At 53.2% G+C, this 26,192-nt stretch overlaps 2 protein-coding genes across 4 annotated transcripts in view; one reads left to right on the forward strand and one right to left on the reverse strand.

Annotated features, from left to right (window-relative positions):
• Positions 1–26,192, forward strand: part of SLC24A1 (solute carrier family 24 member 1) — a 40,690-nt gene that overhangs the window by 2,392 nt on the left and 12,106 nt on the right. The window contains exons 1-4 of one of the 3 annotated variants that reach the window (XM_070054387.1): positions 4,014–7,520; positions 9,973–11,986; positions 22,486–22,539; positions 23,763–23,871. In XM_070054387.1, the coding sequence (XP_069910488.1) occupies positions 10,103–11,986; positions 22,486–22,539; positions 23,763–23,871 (2,047 nt within the window). In that variant the 5' untranslated portion in view covers positions 4,014–7,520; positions 9,973–10,102. Of the gene's footprint in view, positions 1–4,013; positions 7,521–9,972; positions 11,987–22,485; positions 22,540–23,762; positions 23,872–26,192 lie in introns of those variants that run through there. The other 2 variants (XM_070054388.1, XM_070054389.1) reach the window with 2 other exon arrangements.
• Positions 23,490–26,066, reverse strand: LOC138844702 (uncharacterized). Its single transcript, XM_070054390.1, has 2 exons — positions 25,153–26,066; positions 23,490–23,629 (listed from the first exon to the last, which is right to left on the reverse strand). Exon 1 carries the CDS (start codon positions 25,912–25,914, stop codon positions 25,177–25,179), a length of 738 nt encoding a protein of 245 aa, XP_069910491.1. The 5' UTR covers positions 25,915–26,066; the 3' UTR covers positions 23,490–23,629; positions 25,153–25,176.

Here is a 26,192-nt window from a genome sequence, read left to right on the forward strand (position 1 = left end):
TGATCCCAGCATCCCATATGGACCCTGGTTTGAGTCCTAGCTGCTCCATATCCGATCCAGCTCCCTGCCATCTGGGGAGTGAACCCGCTGCTGGAAGATCTCTCCCTCTCTCACCCTCTGTAACTCTGCCTTTCAAATACATAAATAAATTTTTTAAATTATAATACCATTATCAAATTTAAAATAATTAATATACATCCTTAATGTCATCAAAATGTAGTCAAGGAGCAGGCGTTGTGGCACAGTGAATTAAGCTGCCACTTGGGCACGGACATCCCATTGTGGAAGGCCTGGGTTCTAGTCCTGACTCCATTTCTTCTGACCCGCTCCCTGCTAATCACCTGGGAGGCTGCAGATGACGGCTCAAGTGCTTAGGCCCCTGCCAGCTATTTAGGAGACCTGGATGGAGCCCCTGGATCCTGGCTTCAGCTTAGCCCAGCCCTGGCTGTTGCTGGCATTTGCGGAGTGAACCAGTAGATGTAAGATATGTCTCCTTTTCTGTCACTATGCCTTTGAAATAAATAAAAATCAATAAGCATTTTTTAAAAGAATTTGGTTAGCTTTCAGACATCCAGTTGTCTCATAAACATGGTGAATGTGACTTCTTTACACTTGGAGTATTTACACTTGGAGTATTTACACTTGGAGTATTTGAATCAGGATCCAGATAAGACCCAGACACTGCGATCAGAGGTAAACCTCTGAAGCCCCTTTAGTCTCTAGGCTTCTCCCTCCATGTCTCTTTCCCCTTGCAATGCATTTGATGAAGAAACTGTGGCCCTTTTCTTTTTAATTGCTCTCAATCCTCTTTCAGTCTTTTCCAGAGCGTTTGAGAAAACTACAAAGCTTCTCTCTATTCTAAAATAATGAAAAGACTCACTGAACAAAGAAAAGCTTTTAAACATTTCCAATTCCAATTAACTTTGCCTCTGCTCTGTGAATCAGGGTGAGCCTTATCCACCATGGGTCCCCGGGCTCTATCATGTGATGCTGGGTGTGCGTTTGTGGAGAGAAGACAGGGGCTTGGGGAGGAGGGGAGGTTATTAGAAGTGAAGTCAAAGGGGAAAACAGAATACATTTGGTGGAAAGAACTTTCTCGAAGAAACTTAAGTGGCACTCCTTTATTAGGGATACTGTCTCTTTTGAAAAATGTTATAACGTCTACATTTTAAAAGTCCCCCCCATGACCTGGTCTCCCACTTACCTTGCCCAGCTCACCACTCGCTCTGTTAAAACCTCCGTGGCATGTTTCAGTGAAAAAGCAAGTATATGGGGCCGGCGTTATGGTGCAGTGGATTAAATTGCCACTTGCACTAGCAGCATCCCATATAGGAGTGCTGATTCAAATCCCAGCTGCTCTGCTTCTGATCCAGCTTCCTGCAAATGAGTGTGGGAAGGCAGTGGAGGGTGGCCTAAGTACTTGGGACCCTGCCACTCATGTGGGAGACCCTGATGGAATTCCAACTCTGGCTTCAGCTGGGAAAACCAATGGATGGATGGAAGATACCCTCTCCGTACCCTCATAACTGCCTTTCAGATAAATAATCTTAAAAAGAGAAGAAAAATCAGATAGAGCAAATTACAACAAAATGAGATTTCTTACATCATAGAAGTAATTCAAGTCTATGGAGAGAAAAATTCAGAGTTTCAAAATAGTGAAAAATAAGTGCTTCCTTTCCTAGGATCAACTGTTCATATCTCCTTGCCTCAAGTATTGTTCTCCAAGCTGTTGGCTTGGAGAGCTGAAGTGCCTGAGAGTGAGTTGCTTGTTTTTGCTCCTGTTTTTATTCATGTATGGGTGACAGAAGTACAGCTCCTGCATAATCCTTGCAGAATTTTGTCTACATATTTATGTGTGTGTACTGTACATGAGGGGTCTTCAAAAACTTCATGAAAATCTGTCGTATTAAAAAGCTATGTGTGGGCCGGCGCCGCGGCTCACTAGGCTAATCCTCCACCTAGTGGCGCTGGCACACCGGGTTCTAGTCCCGGTTGGGGCGCCGGATTCTGTCCCGGTTGCCCCTCTTCCAGGCCAGCTCTCTGCTGTGGCCAGGGAGTGCAGTGGAGGATGGCCCAGGTGCTTGGGCCCTGCACCCCATGGGAGACCAGGAAAAGCACCTGGCTCCTGGCTCCTGCCATTGGATCAGCGCGGTGCGCTGGCCGCAGCGCGCCGGCCGCGGCGGCCATTGGAGGGTGAACCAACGGCAAAAGGAAGACCTTTCTCTCTGTCTCTCTCTCTCACTGTCCACTCTGCCTGTCAAAAAAAAAAAAAAAAAAAAAAAAGCTATGTGTGGATTTCAAAAATACTTTGCACCAAAATAAACTTTATGGGGCTGGTGGTATGGTAATATGGTGATTCTAACATCAGGATTTCCATGTAGGCACCAGTTTGAGTCCCAGCTGCTCCACTTCTGATCCAGCTCTTCCACTGCCCGAGAAAGCAGTGGAAGATGGTTCAAGTCCTTGGGCCCCTGCCACACATGTGGGAGACTTGGATGGAATTCCAGGCTCTTGACTTTGGCCTGGCCCACCCCCGGCCATTGTGGCCATTTGGAGAGTGAACCAGCAGATGGAAGATCTCTCTTTCCCTCTTTCTCTGTAGTTGTGCCTTTCAAATAAATAATTCTTTAAAAAAGTAAACTTTACTTAAAAATAAACAAAGCAAGCTTTTAATTCAATTTTTTCCTTTTTTTTTTAAAGATTTTTTTTATTTGAAAGTCAAAGTTACAGAGAGGCAGAGGCAGAGACAGAGAGAGAGGTCTTCCATCTGCTAGTTCACTCCCCAGATGGCCACAATGGTTGGAGCTGGGCCAATCCAAAGCGAGGAGCCAGGAGCTTCTTCCTGGTCTCCCACAAGGGTGCTGGGGCCCAGGACTTGGGCCATCTTCTACTGCTTCCCCAGGCCATAGCAGAGAGCTGGATTGGAGGTGGAGCATCTGGAGCCAGTGTCCATATGGGATGCTGGCACTGCAAATGGTGGCCTTTACTTACTATGTCACAGCACCACAGCCCCCTCTCATCTTCTTCCTTTCTTTTTTTTTTTCCAAAAGATTTATTTATTTATTTGAAACTCAGAGTTAGAGAGAGAGAGAGAGAGAGAGAGAGAGAGAAAGAGAGAGAGATCTTCCATCTGCTGATTCACTCCCTAAATGGCTGGGCCAGGCAGAAGCCAGGAGCCTCCCACGTGTGTGCAGGGGCCCACACACTTGGGCCATCTTCTACTGCTTTCTCCAGCCATTAGCAGGGAGCTAGATTGGAAGTGCAGCAGCGAGGCCAAGAATCGAATTGGCGCCCATATGGGATGTTGGTGTTCCAGGCAGCAGCTTTACCTGCTATGAAACAGTGCCAGCCCCTCTTCCTGTATCTCTCTCTCTCTCTCTCAATTTATTTTATTTATTTGAAAGGCAGAGTTACAGAAAAAGGTAGAGACAGAGATATCTTCCATCTGCTGATTTACTTCCTAAATAGCTGCAACAGCCAGGGCTGGACCAGACAGAAGCCAGGAACCGGGAACTTCATCCAGGTCTCCTACGCAGGTGCTGGGGCTCAAGCATTTTGCCATCTTCCACTGCTTTCCCAGGCCACGGGAGAGAGCTGGATCAGAAGAGGAGCGGTTGGGGCCGGCGCTGTGGCTCACTTGGTTAATCCTCCACCTGTGGTGCTGACATCCCATATGGATGCAGGGGTTCTAGTCCCGGTTGCTCCTCTTCCAGTTCAGCTCTCTGCTGTGGCCCGGGAAGGCAGTGGAGGATGGCCCAAGTGCTTGGGCCCTGCACCCCATGGGAGACCAGGAAGAAGCACCTGGCTCCTGGCTGCGGATCGGCGCAGCTCCGGCTGTTGTGGACATTTGGGGAGTGAACCAACGGAAGGAAGACCTCTCTCTCTCTCTCTCTCTCTATCTCTCTCTAACTCTGTCAAATAAATTAAAAAAAAAGAGGAGCCACTGGGACTTGAACCAGTGCCCATCTGAGATGCTGGCATTGCAGGCACAAGAAAGCTTGTCTTTCCTGTTTTTTTTTTTTTTTTTTTTTTTTTTTAATTAAAATAGGTAATTAATTAGAGAGGCACAGAGAGACAAGTGGAGAGGAGGCCTGGGCTGGGCCAGGCTGAAGACAAGAGCTTCAATCTAGTTCTCCTACATGATGGCAGGGACCCAGCGCTTGAGTGATCACCAGTGCCCCCCAGCGCCTGCATTAGCAGGAAGCCAGGGTTAGGAGGCAGAGCTGGAGTTGGGAATCAAACCCAGGCACTCTGACAGGTGATGCAGGCTTCCCAGCTGATAGGCTAATACACCACCACAACCCCTCTGCACTTTCCTGGTTTTTGTTTGTTTGTTGAAGCATTTTTTAAAAAATATTTATTTGGAAGGCAGAGTAGGGGAGAAAAGAGAGAGTGGTGGTGGGGAGAGAGAGAGAGAGAGATTTTCAATCTGCTCATTTACTCTCCAAATGACTACAACAGTCAGGTCTGGGCCAGGCCAAAGCCAGGACCCAGGAACTCCATCTGGGTCTCCCACATGGATTACAGGGGCCCAATCATTTGGGCCCTCATCTGCTGTTTTCCCAGGCACATTAGCAGGAAGACAGATTGTAAGCACTGGATTGGAACTTAAACCAGCACTCCGATAGGGGATTTTGGCACAGCTTAACCTGCTGTGCCACAGTGCCGACCCCTTCTGGTTTTGTAAATAAGGAATCTGAGGATGAGAGACCTTGAGAAGCTTGTTCCTAGTCAGGCCTGCTACTTTATTAGAGCTGGCAAAGTAGTACTTGTAGGGTAAATCTAGCTCCTGAACCCATTTCCTTTGCTCTTTCACATTCTGCTGTTGGGCCTTGGAATGCCTATTAGTGGGTCATTCAGTGCAGACACAACCCTCCACACTCCCCACTTTCTCTGAAGAGAGGGAATGTAAGTTATCTCTCTGTACCCAGGCCCTGGAGGCATTTTAATGTGCCATGCCTATCAGATCTTGTCCACTTCCCACTGTGCAACTGTGCTGTCAACTCCTGATGCGGACCTAGAAATAAACCAGCCTCAGGCACAGACCTTCCATGTCAGACAGTTTCCTTTTCTGTTAGTAGAGGGTGGGAAAGGCCTCAAGCTTTGGAGGCTGAGCAAGGGCCTCCTTGCTGTCCTGCCAAGCTCATTGCCTTGCTGGGAAGGCAGTCCACTCTCCCATGTGGGTGGCAGGGACCCAGTTACTTCAGCCATCATTTGCTGCCTCCCAGGATCTGCATTAGCAGGAACGTAGAATGAGGAGCAGGGTGGCACTCAGCCCCAGGCACTCTGATAGGGGATGTGGATGTGCACTCAACGCCAGTCCCTGAATTTTGATATTACATAAATAATAGAGGGATCATTCCAGAAAAAAAAGTCACTTGTAATTCCACTTTGTGAATTGTGTTCCTTTTTCCATCTTTCTGGGCCAGAAAGACTGTATCAGACAGTTGGCATGAAAGGGAAGGAACTGTTACAGGTCATGGAGGGGAGGGCAGTGGCAGGAGCCAGTTAGTGGGTTCTTTCCCTCAGCTTAGTATAGAAACAAAAAGCAAGGTAACAATTTGCAAAGAAGTGGAAACTTTTATTTGATTGGCAAGCAACAGCGGAACATCTGGTCTGAGAGAGCAGGAGGAGGGCCGGAATGGGACACTCACTTTCAGGAAGTGCCCAGGGTTTTTAAGGCATTACTATCTGTTCATTGGACCATTTAATAGGGGTGCCCATTGGATGAGGTTTCACATATGTATGTCGATTGGCTTGGAGCTCATGGAAATAGCAGGAATCTCTTGGAGACAGCCCCATTCTCCTTAGGGTCTCTCTCGGCCAGTCCCCTGCTAGCTCTGGGTGGAAGATTGCAACTAACTTGTGATTAAAGTGGCCAAGTTACACATGCAGTACAGGGAGCTATGTGGGGGAGAGGGGGGCAGGTCCAGAAAGAAGCTTTCCAGCACAGCTGGCAGCCTGCTTGCACAAACTTGCAGCCTGCTTGTGCAGGACACAATACCTATAGTCTGAGGGGTCCACTGGGTGGCCTCAGGAACGATTGGGCTCTGCTACCAGCAGTATAACTAGCAGAGCTCAGCACCCCTCTCCAGGCTCCCAACACCTAGAGCAGCCTCCAGGCACCCAGAGATGAGGCTGGCTGTTCTGCAGGGGGGTGCGCACTACAGTGGACTTCAGCAGCCGTGACAGCTGCCTTCGTGCTGTTCCAGCTTATTCAGGATGAGGAGCGCAGTCTGGGAGGGGTTACTTGTTTTCAGATGAAAGTAACCCAAAGCAGCATGCCATCCACCTACCCTGGAGACAGCAGGCAACGGAGAGGGGGCAGTCGGTAACTTTAGGCTGAGTCAGCTGATGACTGAAATGGCTTCCAGGTCAACGGGAGGGCCACAAGGTCCCCCCTGCTCTATCCCACTCCCACTTTGATCAGCACCAAGTCGTGGGCTAGGGGTACAGGAGGCTCAGGGAGCCAACTCCTTGGGTTGTCTGAGACATCCCAGACTGTTCTGGGGAGATCTGCCAGTGCCTTCTCTCCAAAGGATTTCCTTAGGACTACTAAAATGTATTTCACACATGACATGTTTTAAAGTTTGCCAAGTGGGGTGGTGTTTGGCACAGTAGTTAAGCTGCCACTTGGGATACTCCCATCTTGTATTCCGAAGTACCTGGGTTCAAGTCCCAGGCCTGCTCTCCATCCAGTTTCCTGCTTATGTGTACCCTGGTAGGTAGCAGGTGATGGTTCAAGTGACTGAGCCCCTGCCACCCACCTGGATTGAGTCCCTGGCTCTTGGCTTCCACCTGGTCTAGTTTTGGCTATTGCAGGCATTTGGGGAGTGAACCAACAGATAGGAGGTATCTGTCTCTGTCTCTCTGCCTTTCAAATAAATAAAATAAATCTTAAAAATTTGGAAAGTTTGCAAAGTATTCTCTCCACAGTTGCTCATTTTTAATTTTGCTTTTGCACATCTACCCTACAGATAGGTAGGACAGGGCTTCTTGTCTCACATTTACTTTAGAGTCAACCAGTAGCAAGCGGAACCTTGTGCTAACCCAGTCTTCTGATCTCTTAAGCCTCAAGCACTTTCCCTTGGTTTCCTCAGAGCTGACTCCTTCCAGATCTTTCTGCTGCTTCATCATGAAAACCCTGGACCAGCTCTTGTTCCCATAGTTTAGAAACGGGTTTGAGAAGTTCTTCCAATTCTCCATTGACCCCAGGGGCCCATGGCAAGTCCCTGGTGGAAGGTCCACCCCCTCTGGCTTGGTCAGAGGCTCTGGGACCCAGAACTTGTGCAATGCCCTGATAAGCCTCTTAAAGGAGGCGGGTATTAGCCGGGATCGGATATTCTTCCCCTGACATGCCCTTCACACTCGACCCTGCCTTGAATTAGGATTCCACAGGGGAAGCTGGGGACGGGAGATTGGGGCGCTCCCTGCTGTGCAGCATCAGACCCACTCTTTGAGACAGTGGACTCTGACACGTCTCCAGCACCGAGAAGACACCCAGACGTCGAGGTTTGAAGGTAAATGATGTGGTTAGGTCGGAGGGACCAACGGGAGTGCCAGCTCCGCTCTCACTCAGGCACACGGGAAGCACAGAGACCCCCCAGTGTCTGCAGGAGGGAGACGTGGGCTTGCTACAAAGTGCTGAGTTCATGGTAAGGGGCAGAGTGAGGAGTTAACAGCAGTCATGGACAAAGAAGGACGCTCACTTGCTCCTGCTTCTCCTTTTGCTTGTTCCTCTTTTGCTTTTTCAGACAATTGCTTTTGCATGTCTCATTCGTGTGGGGTGCTGGGAAGGCTGGGGAGTCGGAAGGCCCATAGGCCGTGCTGCACACTGGCTGTGTGATGTCACCAAGTCACATCTGTTCTGCGGACTTCGGTGTCTTCATTCATGTCTCACATGAGTTGTACCAGCTAGATCCTATGGGTTATTCAGCTCTCTTCCAGTATGAGGGTACTTCAGAAAATAGAGGGCACTTTAGAAAAATAGAATCAAAAGAGAATTTTTTTTTGGTGCAAATTTTTTTTGACATCCATGGATAACTTTTATGTGTTTCTCATGAACATTTTGAAGACCTCACATATATGGCTATTGTCTGAAAAGCCTGTCATTCCTAGTAACTATTTTATAATAATGCATGGACATTGATTAGAAATTTAATGGCATTTACTTGGGCTGGGCCTCAATGCCCTTTATGCATTGAGGACTGTTTGAGGGCCTCTCATGTTCTTCCTCCCTGCAGCCTTGCATAAGAATAACCCAGTGGGTCCCATGCATTTTAGAGACCTTCTGTGTATTTGCTCAGTCAGCATTTCTGTAACAGGTATTATTGCTATGTTATGTAAGTATTGTGATTATTCCACTAAAATTTTAAATGTTACAACATGTATATGATGAAAAGTTCAAACTAACAGGAGATACAGTGAGAACCAAGTCTCCTTTTGACTTCTGATACTCAGTTGCCCTTCCCTGGATGTCCTGGCATGATCAATATAGACCTTGTCATGCCTGTGTCACTGATGAGGCACCAAGCCTCACCTGTCCAGGATGACACAGCAGAGCTGAGAGTCCAGGCCCTTGACTTCACTCCCTGCATTCCTCACACCACACCACACTACAGCATGCCACACCATGCCACACGACACTATTCCACACCACACCACACCAGGCCATGTCATACCCCACCATGCCATACCATGCTATGTCATACCCTACCATGCCATACTATGCCACACCATACTAAACCATGCCACACCATGCCATACTACACCACACCACACCATGTCACACCATACCACACCCCACCATACCACACAATACCATATCACATCATGCCACACTATGCCACATCACACCATGCCACAAGCCACACCATGCTACACTATATCACACCACACCATACCACACCATGCTACACCATGTCACACCATGCCATACCATACTACATCATGCCATACCATGCTACACCATGCCACATCACACTACACTACACTATACCATGTTACACCATGCCACACCATACCATACTACACCATGCCACACCACGCTACACCGTGACACACCACACCATGCCACACCATACCAGGCCCCACCACACTATGCCACGTCACACCATGCCACAAGCCACACCATGCCACACTAATCACAACACGCCATACCATACCACGCTACACCATGTCACACCATGCCACACCACACTACACCATGACACACCACACCATGTCACACCACACCACACCATACCACATCAGGCCACACCACACTATACCATGTCACACCATACCATACTGCACTATGTCATACCATGCCACACCACGCTACACCATGTCACACCACACCATGCCACACCACACTATAACATGTCATACCACACCACTCCACACCACGCTATACCATGTCACACCATACCATACTATACCGTACCACACCACACCATGCCACACCACACCATGCCGCAGCTTTGGGGAAGCTTCATGACATTGACCATGAAGCTTTGTGCTCTCTGGTTGTTGTAGTGGAATCATTTTAAATCAGTCCCAAAACACATGGGGTCTTAATGTCCTCAACTTGCCCTCCACCACTGCCTCATTTTGTCTGCAGCCTAAAATCTTGTCTCCCTGCCCCCTTCCTGGCCTTGGTAAGTTGAGACCTAGGCCTGGGCACCAACTGTGAATGACTAAGCTCCTAGAAATTTAGGTTAGGTCCCGAGGAGGAGTGGCAGACCCTTTGCAGAGAGTCAGGGGGGACTGGGTAGATCGGGACGCAGCAGAGGAGTGGGAGGCTGCACAGCAGGAGGATCCCTTTCCCCCAAGAGCGGCCATTGCTCCTGGGACAGGGGCAGGCATGGTTTACTCCAGCAGGACAGGCCCCCTGTGTGAGACCTTTGTGTCCCTTAGGCTTTTCCAAATAACGGTGTTGGGGATCCCAGATCCCCTCTTAGAGACAAATAACTTCTTTTTTCTCCCCCCTAGGTTACTGGATACCCCTCACCTGGGCTGCATGGAGAAATCTTCCCTGATCACCAACCTGAGTGCTAGAGCCGCCTCCAGTTTTCCATGGACAGAATGAGGAGCCCTCTGTAACCGGATGTAACTGACCACCATGGGGAAACTGATCAGGATGGGGACGCAGGAGAGGCGGTTGCTCCGGCTGAGGCGGCTTCACTGGAGTCGCCTCCTTTTCCTATTAGGGATGTTGATCATTGGTTCCACCTATCAGCACTTGAGGAGACCTCGGGGCCTCCCCTCCCCATGGGCAGACGTTTCTTTCCAACAGCCTGTAAAGCTGGCCAGCAGGGGCTTCCCCAGTGACAGGGTTATGATAGCGAGCAGGGACCCTCCAGAGGCTGACTCTGAAATGGAGGATAAGATGCTGGCACCCCAAGCCACGGCGGGCAGGGACGAAGCAGCAACACCTAGCCAAACTAGAGAGAGCACCCCTAGTATGCTCAGACGCACAGCCAAGACCACTCCGACGACTCCGGAGATTCACCCCAGCCCAACAGCCACAGGGACAGAAAGAATCCCGCCAACGCCCGGGAGAGTATTGCATCACTACACCTCAAGTTCAGGTAGACAAACCGTAAAAAGTTATACCCCAGCACCCCGGCGAGAAGTGAAGAGCTCCAGCCCCGCTGCAGCCAGGGGGACGGGGAAGAGGTACACCCCACCCCCACCTGCTGCAGTGGTGCACACTTCGACACCATCTGCGATCGCGACGGTGGGAACCAGCCACGCCATTGCCTCCAGGACAACCGTGAAAGAAAGCCAAACTACGGCAACGTATAAGGTATTGGAGACCAGCCCTCCGGAGAGAACAGTGCAGGAAGCTACCCGCACTGCTCTCAAGGAGACGGCTGAGCACAGCCCAGCTCTGCTGATGCAGGATGTGGACACAAACATCTTGACTTCTCCAAGGAGTACAATTAAAAAACCCGCCGTAACCACCCCCAGAAGAGCGGAAAAGAACAGTGTAACTGATCCCTGGAGGCTGGGGGGCAAGGACAGCCCGACTCCCCAGGGAGCAGTCCTGGAGCACTCCCTGGCCATCCCTGAGGAGCGAGTGACTGTGAGCACCATGACCCGCAGCAGCCCAGCAGACCCCAAGGCCTCCACTGCTGCCTGGAGGGTTAGGAGTCCCATGCCCAGAACGAGTGCACCCCCTATCAGGACCGCCTCCACCACCATGAGGGGACTGGCAAGGAAAGCTTCCACAGCACCTGGAACCTCAGCAACCCCCAAACTCAGGGCAAATCCAACCACCCAGGTCCGTCACTGTGTGGTTGTGGAGCCAGCCCCAGCTGTGCCCACCAGCCCCTCCCCAGGCCTGACAACAGTGCTACTCCCCGAGGCCCCCAGTCCCAGCACCCCCATACAGCCCCCTGGCTGGCCAGACCTCCACTCCAAGGCAGAGTACCCCCCGGACCTATTTAGCGTGGAGGAGCGGCAGCAGGGCTGGGTGGTCCTGCATATCTTTGGCATGATGTATGTGTTTGTGGCCTTGGCCATCGTGTGTGATGAGTACTTCGTTCCAGCTCTGGGCGTCATCACAGATAAGCTACAGATCTCCGAGGATGTGGCAGGTGCCACATTCATGGCTGCTGGAGGCTCCGCCCCCGAGCTCTTCACCTCCCTCATCGGTGTGTTCATTTCCCACAGCAACGTGGGCATCGGCACCATCGTGGGCTCTGCTGTGTTCAATATCCTCTTTGTCATCGGCACCTGCGCCCTCTTCTCCCGGGAGATCCTCAACCTCACCTGGTGGCCCTTGTTCCGCGATGTCTCCTTCTACATCCTGGACCTGACGATGCTCATCCTCTTCTTCCTGGACAGCCTCATTGCCTGGTGGGAGAGCCTCCTGCTGCTGCTGGCCTACGCCCTCTACGTATTCGCCATGAAGTGGAACAAGCAGACAGAGCTCTGGGTGAAGGAGCAGCTCAGCAAGAGGCCCCTGGCCAAGGTCATGGCCCTGGGAGACCTCAGCAAGGTAAGGACAGGCTTCTCTAGCCCCTTTGGGGTGGAGAGGTGGGAAGTAGAAGGTGCTGGATCAGACCGCCAGAGGTGGGTGCTCTGGTTCCCTGGCAACCAACATTTCCCGGCTGCCTGTTCTCCCCATGGGTGCCTGAGCACTAGACGGGTGCCTGGGCACTCATGTATCTGTGGCTGTGCTCCTAATCAGCCTTTAAAATGGTTGATATCACGATGCCCATTGTCAGGGGAGGAAACGGAGGCCTAAAGCAGTTACACTGCTGGTTTGGAATCACATTGCAAATAGGTAGAGGAGCCAGGATTTGAACCCAGGCTGGTCAGACTTGGGTCCTAGGAAATAACATCACACTTGGGCTTTGTGTGGCAGGAAAAGTGCACTTTATGTACATGGTGTTCTGGGCTCACCTGGCACCCTCGCTGTCATTTAATCCATTTTGTTCACATTCCAGACTTGGAGGGGGCTGCTGGTGGCTTGGATGAGGTCTGAGGAGGGAGGGGCTTATTTATTCTAAAATGTTGGGGAAGACAGGAGCCGCACTCCTCCTGTGACAAGCCCTGGGGCCGGGCCTGTCTCTGTGCTGACTGGAGAGCAGGTACTTTTTTCCAGTAACTTCTCTGAACCTGGAAGGACCTTCCTGCTAGATTCACTGGGTGATCTGATGACCTGGAGTAGGAGATTGAAGGAGGAAGTGATCATTGAGCATTCATCCCAGACTCCTCTGTTCCTTGAGATTCCAAAGGGAGGGTGCCCTAGGGGACACGAGCCCTCTTCTTTCTTGCTCCCAAGAGTGAGTTCAGGCCAGAGGTGGCTCCCAGCCTGCCGGGTTCAGGTCTCAGAGAAGCCACTAGAACGAGTAGAATTTTGCGTGCAAACAGTGGAAGGATTTAGCTACTTAATCCAGAGCAGTTCTGATGAGTGAGCAGGATGGAGACCGAACTCAGCAACATTTGGGAGTACATTAGGCCAGGGAGATTAAATGCATTTCCTCTAGACTTTTTCTTTTTATTTGAGAATCACACACACACACACACACACACACACACAAAAGGGCCAGGTGGGAGAGGGAGAGAGAGCGAGCGAGCCTCTCTGCTGGTTCATTCCCCAAGTGCCGGCAACAGCTGAGGCTTAGTCCAAAGCTGGGAGCCAGGATCTCAGTCCAGGTCTCCTACATGGCAGGGACCCAACAACTTGAGCCATCACCTGCTGTCTCCCAGGATGTACATTTTTTTTAAGATTTATTTTATTTATTTGAAAGACAGTTACAGAGAGAGGTAGAGACAGAGAGAGAGTTCTTCCATCCACTGGTTCACTCCCCAAATGGCCGCAACGGCTGGAGCTGCGCTGATCCGAAGCCAGGAGCTTCTTCCTGGTCTCCCACGTGGGTGCATAACAGGAAGCTGGAATCAGGAATGAAAAAGGGATTTGAACCCAGCACTCTGTTACAGGATGTGTGCATCCCAACTGGTGGTTTAACTGCAAGACCGAATGCCCACCCTGCTTTAGAAGTTTTGAGACAACATGGCATTCTGGCCAGAGTACAGAACTGAGGGCCAGGACACCGAGTTCTCATCCACTTTGCCTTTAGTTCCTTTAGTTAGCCGTGCAACCTTTGCCAGGTGCCTTCCTTTCTCTAGGGAGACGGCAGGGTCCAGTGGTGCTAACACTAACAGCCCTTGGCAATGGCCTGCCGGCAGGGTCCAGCACAGCAGTGGTCAGACGAGCTCCTTTTGCCTCATTTACTGCTGGCCCAGAAAGGACAAACGTCCCACCCTGGGTCCTACAGCCAGGAGGACGGCCCGGGAATGCAGTCTCCTAACCCCACATTCAGTGCATTTCCCACGGCCCTGCTGCTCCACAAAGCCCAAGGCAGAGAAAGGGAGGGTCAGCGCTGCACAGCTCAAAATGAGGAAGTGGGGGGGCTTCCTGATGAGGTTCTCAGGGCAGGCCTTGCTTAGGGGGTGGCCCCGCTGCCCTACCCTGCTCCTCGGGGCTTGGAAAAATTCATGGAAGATGGAACTAGACGATGTTCATGTTGGCTCGAAAAAATTTTTGAAATCTATGCATAGCTTTTCTCATGCACATTTTCATGTCCTTGTTGAAGACCGCCTTGTACGCATGGCCAATAGTTTCCAGAATGCCTCTGCTTTGCCTTCTGGTCCTTCAGAGTGCTCTGCCTTTATTGAAACATAAAAAATTCAGAATTTTCCATTTCATCAGAGCTAGATCCTCAAAGCAAAGTCCGTGCTCTCCATCTCTGCTTCTCAAATAGATTTAAGAAAAGGGGCCTGGGGGTGGGGGTGGGAGGGGTTCAGATGCTGCTTAGGATGCCCATGCCCCACATCAGAGCGCCTGCCCAAGTCTGCTTCCAGCTCCAGCTTCCTGCTAGTGCAGACTCCGGGAGGTAGTGGTAATGATCCAAGTCCTTGGGTTTCTGCCACCCATGTGAGAGACCTGGATTGAGTTCTCAGCTTCTGGAGTCAGCCCAGCCCAGAACCAGCTGTTTTGGGCATTTGGGGAGTGACATGGGGAGTACATGGGAGCTCTGTGTCTATTTTTCTGTCTGTCTGTCTTTCCCTCTGCCTCTCAAATACATTTTTTTTAAAAAGCTTGCCATGGCCGACACCGTGGCTCACTAGGCTAATCCTCCGCCTGTGGCACCAGCACCCCGGGTTCTCGTCCCGGTTGGGGCACCAGATTCTGTCCCAGTTGCCTCTCTTCCAGTCCAGCTCTCTGCTGTGGCCCAAGAAGGCAGTGGAGGATGGCCCAAGTGCTTGGGCCCTGTACCCGCATGGGAGACCAGGAGGAAGCACCTGGCTCCTGGCTTCGGATCGGCGCGGTGTGCCGGCCGTAGCGGCCGTTTGGGGAGTGAACCAATGGAAAAAGGAAAACCTTTCTCTGTGTCTCTCACTGTCTAACTCTACCTGTCAAATAAATTAAAAAAAAAAAAAAAAAAGCTTTCCAAGAAAATGAAGCATAATTGTGAAGCATAATTGTGATTTCAAAAGAGAATGTGTAGCCGACTTAAGAGGCTCTTCAAGGGTCTTTTTTTTTTTAATTTTTTTTTTTTATTTATTTTTTTTTTTGACAGGCAGAGTGGACAGTGAGAGAGAGAGACAGAGAGAAAGGTCTTCCTTTGCCGTTGGTTCACCCTCCAATGGCCGCCGCGGCCGGCGCGCTGCGGCCGGCGCACCGCGCTGATCCGATGGCAGGAGCCAGGAGCCAGGTGCTTTTCCTGGTCTCCCATGGGGTGCAGGGCCCAAGCACCTGGGCCATCCTCCACTGCACTCCCTGGCCACAGCAGAGGGCTGGCTTGGAAGAGGGACAACCGGGACAGAATCCGGCGCCCCGACCGGGACTAGAACCTGGTGTGCCGGCGCCGCTAGGCGGAGGATTAGCCTAGTGAGCCGCGGCGCCGGCCTTCAAGGGTCTTAATGGCTGCTGTTTGCCAGTCAGGAAGCCGGGTGCTGATTACAACTCTGGTCTCATCTATTTATTGAAACAGATGAAGTAGGATTTTTAGCTGACAGCATTATTTGCTAAAAAGTGTGTTGAAGTACTGGCCTGTCCTGTACTTGAAACTATAGATCTGTATTTATTTAAAATTAAGAGCCTGTAGTTAGGACTTTTCGGCACCAACAACTTTCTTCTAAAGATTAGTCCAGGGCAGGTGTTGGGCCTAATGGTTAAAAGCTGATGTCCCCCAGCCTCACTCCTGACTCTAGCTCCCTGCTAATGCAGCCCCTGAGAGACGGCGGTGATGACTTATGGAATTGGAGCCTGCCTCCCACCCCTGCCCTGCGACCTGGGAGACCTGGGTTGAGTTCCCAGCTCCTGGCTTGGATCCCAGCCAGAGGCTGGTGTAGGCATTTGGGGAGCAGGCAGAAGGGAGGCGCTGTCTGTCTCTCTCAACTCTGCCTCTCTGCTTCTCAGATAGTTTTTAACTATTGTGGATTTGGAGGGTTTTTTAGTTGAAGATTTGAAAGGCAGGGAGAGAGAGAGAGGGAGAAAGAATGACTCTTCATTCTGCTGGTTTACTCCCTAAATACCTGCAACACCTGGGGCTGGGCCAGCCAAAACCAGAAGCCAGGAACTGCATCCAGGTCTCCCATGTGGGCGGCGGGAACCCAAGTACTGGAGCCCTCATCCGCTGTCTACTCAGGAACTGGATGAGGAGGGGAGGAGCCAGGACTCAAACTGTCACTCAGCTACGGGATGCAGCGGCTCGCCCTGCTGCGCCACGGTGCCCACCCCTGGGCTTCTCACAGCCTTAACTGTACCTTCACAGCTGTGCTGGCTGGCTCAGACTTATGACCTGCTGAGGGGAAAATCAATCATCATGTATGTCATTGACAGACTGTGGGGGCAAGCCATTCTGTTTTGAATTTATGAAGCAATTCTACAGAAACGCAACCTTTGATCTAGTAAACCATGCTGAAAATTTAAAAAAAAATTTTGTGGCATAATGTAAGTCTGTAATCACCTCTGTCAAGTATTTTACCTATGAAAATGGACACACCTTGCCCAAACACCCACTGCCACCTACTGGGTCACACCTCTCCCCTCCAGTGAGTCCTTTCTTAGCACATCGCCTTGGGAAGGCAGGCGGCCAGGGAGGCTGGGTCACAGCTGCAAGACAGAGAACCCCCCCCCCACACACACCCCGTTCTGCAGTGAGGAAATGCAGTCGCTCTATCTGGGTTCTAACGCAGGTGCCACTGCTAAGCTCCCCTCTGGCCCTGGGCAAGTCAGTGCAGTTCCTCAAATCAGTGCCCCGGTCGCAGGGCTAGGCATAGACAGCACTAACTGAAGCGAGCCTACCGAGTCCCACCTGGCTCTGCTCACCGGCAATGCGAGGGGGGTGAACTGAGGCAGGAGCTGGCAAGCGCTTCCTGTACAGGCTGGACAGCGCATCTTTCACACTTTGCCGCCGTGAGGTTCCTGCCACAAGCACGCAGCCCTGTCGCTGAGGCTGAGAGCAGCCAGATAAACCAACAACTGGGAGCGGCGCAGGTGTTTCACCGAGCGCAGCATGCGCTGGGTGTTCTCTTCCCTGACACACAGCCAGCAGAGAACGATTCCTCCTCTACTGAAGAGTCGCCGGCCCGTTCCCGCCGTTCCCGGATGGGCGTCCCAACTGGAGTCTGCTGCCTTTTACCCTGCTCTGAGTGTCCAGAATCAGGACTACAGGAGCTGATTCTAATCAGCACACACCGAAGGGCGTTTCTAGAAAAAGACCAATGACTTAGTGTCAAACACAGACTTAGGTTATGTGTTACAGAGTCTCTCTTGTTACTGGCTAAAAAGAAAAAACAAACACTGCAGACAACAGTATCAGGTTGACATATGTTGGCTTGAGGGTGCCTTTCATGACCCCAGTAAGGAAATGGCAAATGTAAATATAGTTACCAATGCAGTCTAACTCAGCGCTCTTTGAGATTTTATACTCCGTTTAAAAGCTCTAAATATATTTACTCAGGTCAAAAATGATGAATCTTGGACCTGTTTTGATCACGCATAGTTAGAGAAAGCCAACAGGGGGTGAGGTGGAGGCACGAGGCTGGCTGAAATGCCTTGCTGGTGTTTGAAAGACCAGGGCTGGGCCAGGAGGAAACTGGGAGCTAGAACTCAACCCAGGTCTCCTCCGTGGATGGCAGGGACTCAGCTACTTGAGCCATCACCTGCTGTCTCCAAGTGTGTGCATTAGCAGGAAGCCAAGACTTGAACCCGGACACTCTGACATGCCCTGGGCCTGCCCAGTTGGGGGCCCCTTCTTTATACACAGAGTCTTATGATTAGCTAGGAAGAGCCCAACACCTGCATGAGCTGTGTGATGGGCAGGGCAGCCCCAGAGCGTACCAGCGGCAAGGGGGCTGCAAGGCAGAGAACGAGCCTTCTCCAGGCTCCTTGGGAAGCCCCACGCCCACATTCTGCCCCTAGGCATACCTTGGAAGGTGAAACTCCGGGGGAAAATCCTTCCATTCTTCCCTGAATGCAGTCGAGGCTATTTTCTTCTTTGTAGAATATTTTTTTAGTTAATCAACCAGCAAGACCACAAGTGGACAAACCTCCTTAGGGACTGGTCCTCCCTATCCTTGTCAGTGTTGACAGATTTATCCCAAAAGCCCCTTCCTTCCTTCCTTCCTTCCTTCCTTCCTTCCTTCCTTCCTTCCTTCCTTCCTTCGGCAGAGCTACAGAGAGACGGGGGGGGGGGGGGGGGAGGAAGGGAGGGAGGGAGAAAGAGAGAGAGAGAGGTGTTTTCCATCTGCTGGTTCACTTCCCAAATGGTCACAATGGCTGGAGCTGGGCCAATACGGAGCCAGGAGCTTCTCCTGGTTCTCCCAAGCAGGTGCAGAGACCCAAGGACTTGGGCCATCTTCCACATTTTCCCAGGCAATAGCAGAGAGCTGGATTGGCAGAGGAGCAGCTGGGACTTGAACCGGCACCCATATGGGATGCCAGCACTGTAGGCTGCAGCTTTACCTGTATGCCACAGCGCTGGCCCTCAAGGACTCCTTTCAGCATCCTGTAGAACCAACTGCCTGCTGTGTGTGTTCCCGGGGGCTGGGGAGTGCGGGGTGGCAGCTGAGGACAGGAAGCCGCACTGCCCATTCTCAGCTCCAGGGAATCCATTCCGCTGCCATAGAACCTGTCCTAGACTGGGCAGAGGGGTCCCCTCCTTCTGTTTCTTGAACAGTAGCCAGTTTCACTCCAATTGTCAGGAAAAGATAGTGAGAGTAGAATTCTCAATGTTAAGGTTTGTTTTCCTCTTATAATTTTCTTCAGCCTTCAGCACTCACCTGCTAGTGGGTGCGAGCAGATGACAAAATGGATGTGTGAGAAACAAACGTTCACAGCAAAGCTCAAACACCTGACCACACCTAGGCCACCAGCTTGTTTTTGTGGATGTGTGTAAGCTTGTAGGGGAGATTTTTGTGTGCGTTCCCACAACACAATGTTTTCTCCTAGTGCAGCTGAAGGGAATAAATAGGAATTCAGTTGTTCATGGTATTCCAAAAAGAATAGCATGATTTCTATGTGTTCTGCCACCTGAGTTTATTGGCAATATGAAGCATGAAGTTTTTCAGTGTGGGGAGTGGGCATACCTACTATAAATAAATACAATGAACTGAGAAGATAAGTTCAGGATGTGACAGTGCTGAATGAGAGAAACAGTGTGTGTGGCAGGGAGGGACTGGAGGCAGCAGTCCCTTTAGGAAGCAAGAACAGGAGGGACTTACTTTATAAATATTTTTATTTATAATTTTCACTTTATTTGAAAGGCAGAGAAAGACACACACACATACACAGACTAACAGACAGACAGCTCCCACCCACTGGGTCACTCCCCAAATGCCTGCAACAGCCAGGGCTGGGCCAAGACAAAGCCAGGAGCCAGGAGCTCCATCCAGGTTTCCCGTGTAGCTGGTATGGCCCCAAGTACTTGAGCCGTCACCTGCTGCCTCCCAGGGTGTGCATTAGTAGGAAGCTGGGTTGGAAGAAGAGGCAGGGCTGGACCCCGAGCCCTGTTGATACGGGCATCGGTGCCAAGTGCCTGCCCCCAGGGGAGGCTTCTCAGAGGAGTGTAGGGATGAGGAGGAAAATCATCCCATGTTCCATGGCAAGGATTCCTGGGTGAAGGAATAGCACCTGCGAAGGCTCAGGGCTGGGACAGAACTTGACGCGTTAGAGGGAAGAGTGGAGCTGGTATGGAGAGCGCATCAGAGGAAGCGTGGTGAAGGGTGCCCCAGGAGAGGAAGGAGCGTGGGAGCAGGGGTCACATGCGGAGCCTGGAGCTTATTTGAAGCTCCACAGGGAATAACATAATGAGAATCCCGTTTAAATGGCGACTCCCTAACAGCTGTTCGGAGAATGAATTGTAGCAGAAGAGAAGCAGAGTCCAGTTAGGAGGCTGTTGTGGGCATTCAGCATACACATACATGCACATCACATGTGCACACACACTCACATGTGCACACACACAGGCCAGTCCTCCCTTATCTGCAGGGAATGTGTTCCAGGATGCCCAGCGGATGCCTGAAACCTTAGATGTCACTAACCCCTCTCTATACGGCGCTTGCATTGTAAGCATCACTCTTCTTGCACTTTGGGGCCATAAGCACCAAAGTTCTTGATCTGATCTAATAACCAAGATGGCTACTAACCAAATGATGGAGGGGCAGTGTCAGCAGTGTGGATGCACTGGACTAAGCGTCACTCACATCCCAGGCAGGACAGAGTGGGGTGATGCAAGATTTCATCACACTCTTCAGAATGGCATGAGATTTTAAATCTGGGAATTATCCATTTCTGGAAGTTTCCATTTAACATTTTCAGGCCCTGGTTGATCAAGGGTAACTGAAACCACAGAGAGTGAAACCATGGTAAGGGAGAGACTGCTGCGTGTACACACACACACACACACACACACACCAGAGAAGTGTACTGGTTTGAGTGGATCTGAAGGGCAGAGAAGTCTTTGGGGTTGTGCACCACGGGACAAAGACCAGTCTCTCTTGTCCCTCCGTGTACAGAACCAGCCATCCCACAGGGTAGCCTGGCCCTGCCCAGTTCCTGCCTTCTAACAAGAACTCGTTGGGTGAAGGTTGGGTGTGACAAACAGTGAGACTGCCGGCCAGTGGGGGTTGGTGCTGTGGCCTCCTGTGTCGCACCACACTGACCGGTGGGGGGTTGTTGCATCGCCCAGCGCCCCTTGCTGTTCAGAGCGCTCATTTCTGCTCCGTGTCACGCGTCTGATGTGCAGTCAGCGTTGTCTGAGCACGAGCAGTCCCCTAGAACTCACCCCAGTCCCACACTTGCCCAGTACGGCACCTTTGTCAATGCCTCTCCTTCCATGCATCCGGCAGCGGTCTCAATTCCAGACAAAGAACCGCGTCCTAAACCTCTCTGTATCTCTAAAGCCATCAGCACAGTGCCAAAGAAATAGTGGTGCTCAGCCAGTAGGAACTGAAATGAATGCATACGTAGGATGGGCGGGTGCTGGAGCAGGCGCTACTTTCTGTGTTTTTTTTTTTTTTTTTGGTTTTTTTTTTTTTTTGTTTTTTTTTTGACAGGCAGAGTTAGAGAGAGAGAGACAGAGAGAAAGGTCTTCCTTTTGCCGTTGGTTCACCCTCCAATGGCCGCCGCTGCAGCCGGCGCACCGTGCTGATCCGATGGCAGGAGCCAGGATCCAGGTGCTTTTCCTGGTCTCCCATGGGGTGCAGGGCCCAAGCACCTGGGCCATCCTCCACTGCACTCCCTGGCCACAGCAGAGGGCTGGCCTGGAAGAGGGGCAACCGGGACAGAATCCGGCGCCCCAACCGGGACTAGAACCCGGTGTGCCGGCGCCGCAAGGTGGAGGATTAGCCTATTGAGCCGCGGCACCGGCCTTACTTTCTGTGTTTTCTAAGCTGAAGAGAGAGGAGCATAGCAAGTCCCGTTCCGCTTCAGCCACGGAGGCCTGGGGGCAGGGAAGCCACGGGAGGTCCAGAGAGCACAGAGGCCACCTGGCGGCGTGCACTCACGGAACCCACCTTTCCTGAGTACCTGCTGTGTCCAGGACACAGAGGACGTGGAGGACGTATTGCCAGCTCACCGCGTGCCTCCTGTATGACAGATTACACGGTGATTTGTCTTTAAGGACGAATGGCGTTACAAGGCTGTGAATGTGAAGTGTGAGCTTGCTGTGCAGACAGCAGACCCGGAGCACGGAGGGCTGGCTGCTGCTGCACCTGGGAGGGGCCCAGGCCTGCCCCACAGCTGCCCTGAGACACCAGTCCCTGTCTGATGGCACAGGCACGTTTTAGTGTCACACTGGGTGCCCACTGCTGTCACACAGCGCTCCAGGGGAACCATGTTGTAGTGAACGGGAGTGCAGGTGGGATGGCGGTGGAAGGGGACATTTGGGAAAACTGCAGGAATTCACCCTGGATTTTCTGGAAAAAAGCAAAGTGCAGAGGAATGGAGAAGGCATTTTAGGCGTTGGAATAGGCATGAACAAAGCAACAGGTGTTGGAGTAACTTAAGTTTATTTAGAGGACAGTGATGGCCGAGCCTTGCTGACGGCTCAGTGGTGTTTCCCTGCCTTCCAGATGCTAGGGGCGTCAACCTGTGTGTGTGTGAACACACACAAGGAAACCGGAGGACGTGCTATGAGGGAAAGCAGAGGGGACTGTGGCAGAGCACTGCACAGAGCCCCCCACCCCACCCCTGGAGGCAGGGGAAGGAGCCCTGGGGTGAAGAGGGTGGCGCGTGCGAGGCGCGGGAAGTCAGTGCTGTTGCTGGGCCAGCCTGCACATCGCTGCTCGCCGGCAGGAGCGAGGCACGCAGGTGTAACGCACAAGGCGGGGCTGGGCGCCTTGACACGCCTGCTGAGACCCGGTTCTCCGTGGGCGTATTTCTGTGTCCCAACCTGAGGATTCCCCTGGAGAGAGGGGGAGGTAGGGACAAAGAGGGCGACTTTCTCCTCCACTTCTTGTGACTCCTGTCCCTGTTTGCAGCCGGGCGATGGGGCCGATGCGGTGGATGAGCCACAGGATAACAAGAAGCTGAAGGTGGGTGCCTGATGGGGCCACTGCAGGCTCTCAGCAGCTGGCCACAGACTCAGGGTGTGACACTGGGGGTAGCCGTGTCGCATCCTGGGGGCCCTGGCCGTGGCCAGGCCTGGGAAGCTCCCGAGAGCTCTGCCAGCGTGGGACTCTCACCTCCGGTGCTCGCTCAGGAGGAAGTCTGCAATGTCACGGCTTGCTGAGTGACTCTGCGTCTGTGAAGTGACCAGACCAGATGAACTCAATCCCTGGTGTACAGCCCTCACATCGTGTGACTGCTTGATTTAAATTCTGTGGCTTTGGAATGCCCAGGCACCGAGGGAAAGACAGGGAGAGCACGGGAGTGGGTAGGGGGCTGAGTTTTCCAGAAAACCATGTCTTAGCTGGCTGGCGTGCAGAGTGTCTGGGAAGAATTGTGGGGAACTCTGACACGAGAGCCTGGGGCCCAGTCTCTGTGCCAAGGTAATGTCCCGTTGGTTTGGAAGTTCTGTGTCACCACGGCCACTAGATGGCAGAGGCGTTCAGCTCCAGAGGGCCGGAGGGGCGGGAGGCGAGAGGAGGGGGAGGGTGGAGCAGGTGCCCAGGGGTTTGGCTTTGGATGGTCCCCTGTAAATCAGCTGAGATTCCTCCACGAGTCACTGTGGATAAGTGTGTGTGCCTGTACAGTGTGTGTGATAAGTGTGTGTGCCCATATAGTGTGTGATAAGTGTGCGTGTGTCCATACAGTGTGTGTGATAAGTGTGCGTGTGTCCGTACAGTGTGTGTAGTAAGTGTGTGTGTCCATGCAGTGCAGATACATGTGAGCTTGGGACCGGAAGACCTGGGCGCTGGGCCGACACTTTGATTTCCTCCCCGCCTGAGCTTCCTTGCCTTTTCCATGGCTGGGACCACAGCCTCGCTTCTCCCCGGGGGCGTGCCAGTGGTAAACGCTGGGCAGGGCCCCCTGGGGCTGGTCACGTGCAGTGGGTCTGTGTGGTGTGAGGCGCACTTGGAGGAGGTGCACACCCTGGCCAGCGTGCAGTCCCTGGTGCACGTGGTCTGCTGGCTCCTTGTGGAGACTTTGGGGACCGCTGAGCACACAGGGGGACTCTCCTGGCTGGAGGCGAAGGAAGAGGGGAGGTTCTCCATGATCTCTATGGGAAAGAGGCAAGGGCAGGGAGGCCCTTGTGCGGCTCCTCCCTGGGCTCGGGCAGGGACCCACTGAGGCCTGCGGCTTTCCCCTTGCCCAGCTCCCGTCCATGCTGACCCGAGGGAGCAGCTCGGCTTCCCTGCACAACAGCACGATCCGCAGCACCATTTACCAGCTCATGATCCACAGCCTGGACCCCATGGGGGAAGGTAAGCAAGGCCGCCCCGCCCCACGTGCTCTGCCCCGTCCACTCCTTCTCCCTGCAGAGCTGCAATGCAGCAGGTTGGTGGTGGGAAGAGAGAGTTAGCAGAGCCAAGGGTGGGTGGTAAAAGCCAGGCAGTCCGCGAGATGGGGCCCGGGGCACTCCCCGAGAGCAGGATACCTGGAATATGGAAGCTGAAGTGGGCAGGTACCCGCACCCCATGACTTCCCTGCCTCGGCACCCCTCCCTGTGAGTGAAGGGGCTCAGCTGCAGGTCGGCCACGAGTGCCGCATGCCCGGGAGCCTGGGTTTGGGGCTGTCCTGAGTTCCCTGAGGACTCAGCGCTGCCCCCAGAGGCACCGAGTGGTCCTTCCTTTTGCTCCACATTCGGCTAGGAAGGGGGGATCCTAGGAATTCCCCTCCCCCAGCCAAGAACTCTGGGAGCTGCCAGGACACTTGTGGGGTGGTGAAGAAAAGGTCAAGGTCTCCCGCGCACCAGGGGCTGATGTCCCCCTTGGCAGATGACAGCAGCGCTCGCGACTCGCCCCCACCCTGCCAAGAGCCACCCCAGCGGGCATCTGAGGCCTCTGCCTGCCTCCTGCTCTCCTTGGGCCCCGCCTCGCTGGGGCCCAGGCACAAGGCCCCTCAGGAGAGCCTGGGCAGGAGGGCCCACGAGCCACAGGTAGGACCCTGGCTGACCTTCCGGTTGGCACCAATGTAGGGGCCTCAGAGGCAGCCTGGGCCACCAGGTGTTTAAAACCAGCGCTCGCATATTGTACAGGGGTGGGGGGTGGTTCCGGAAATTCCTCAATGCCCTGAGTGTGGGCTCCAGAAAGAGACCCTCGGTGGTCACAGAGCACAGGCCGCAGCACCGGGCGGCTCCTGGCCGGCAGGGGTGGGCGCGCCCGGCCTGTGCCTGGTGGCGGCAGCTTGGCCACTTGCAGAGGAGTCACGGTGCCAGCCGAGCCCTGAGGAGAAAGCCCAGAGCCCCAGCAGCCGCCCGCTGGCCTACTTGTCCTAACAGGATTATGTGATGTGCAGGCCGGGCGAGGTCAGAGGAGATTGATGCTAAGGAGATGATCCGGCTGCAGAGAGAGAGGGAGAGGGGAAAGGCCACACGAGGGAACCAGCACTGGGGACGCCGCGGGCGGTCACCCCAGGGAAGCCCAGTGCACGGGGGTGCGGTGGGGTGGAGGGGAGCCGAGGGGGGCCGAGGTGGCCCTCGTGGTGGCAGCCTGCAGGTGTGCCCTGGGGTGCGGTCCGGCTCAGAGAGCGCCCTGACTTTCCACCCGAGACTCCATCCGGGAGGAGCTTCAGGGAGACCCTTTGTTCCCACGCTGTGTTCCACGCTGTGTTCCACGCCGTTCCGCAAGGCTGCCCGGGGATTCCTCCTCGCGCAGTAGAGTCGTTGCCTGTGCCCGGAGCTCTCCCCTGCCCTGGGAAGGGCGTTTCCTTTCCAGGGCCCCCCACCTCTGGTGTGTGTGAGAGAGTGGGGGACGGGGGACCCACAGCTGGCCTGCCCTCCTCAGCGGCTGTGTGGTGAGGGTGTGAGGGAAGCTTGGTTTTCTCACCAGCACCCCGCAGCCCAGTGCCGACAGAATCCCTCGGCGCCGGGCCTGGAGCCTGGGGAGCCCCAGCTCCGTGGTGCTCAGCAGGACTGCAGCGCTCCGTGAAGGGCACGGGTGCAGGGTGCTGGGGGTGAAGGAGGCAGCCCGTGTGCTGGGTGGCTCTGCCGGGTGCAGGCTGCCGGTGAGGGCTTGGGAGACGGGGCAAGGGGGACTCCAGGCCTGTTTCCTGCCCTTCGAAGGCAGCGGCTTTGCTACCCAGCTGCCCGATTGCACCTTCTCAGGTTCCTCTCTGCCGTCTGTGTAAGGGCCTGGGGGTGGGGGGGAGACCTTCTGACGCAGGTGCAAGGGAACAAGGGGCCTTTCCGGGTAGGGCAGCTGCTCTCGGCCGCTGATGTTAACTGGCCAGCAAGCATCATGGTGGCTGTGGCCGTTCTGGCGAAAACTTGCATTGACTGTTTGCTGCCGGCACTGGTTTAAGCGCATTCATGAATTTGCTCTGCTGACAACTGCGGAAGAATCTACAGGTGATGAACCTGCGTACAGAGAAGCTAAGGGCCCTGCAGCAAGGTCCACGCTCTGCGGCGAGGGACAAGGATTCAAAGGCAGGAGACTCCATGCTGACACAAGATGGGGGCAGCCCTTGGCAGCTGCCTGAGCCCCTGCGAACATCTTGTCTAATGGACTCTCACGGGAGTGCTGCATGTCACGGTGTCGCCTTTCTCGAGAAGAGACACTGAAGTCAGGGGGCACGCGGGCTTCCC

Source organism: Oryctolagus cuniculus, chromosome 12, assembly GCF_964237555.1.
Source record: "Oryctolagus cuniculus chromosome 12, mOryCun1.1, whole genome shotgun sequence".
Classification (NCBI taxonomy): domain Eukaryota; kingdom Metazoa; phylum Chordata; class Mammalia; order Lagomorpha; family Leporidae; genus Oryctolagus; species Oryctolagus cuniculus.

Coding starts and splice junctions, on each gene's coding strand:
- LOC138844702 (XM_070054390.1), bottom strand. CDS start 25,914: ATGCGCTTAAACCAGTGCCGGCAGCAAACAGTCAATGCAAGTTTTCGC.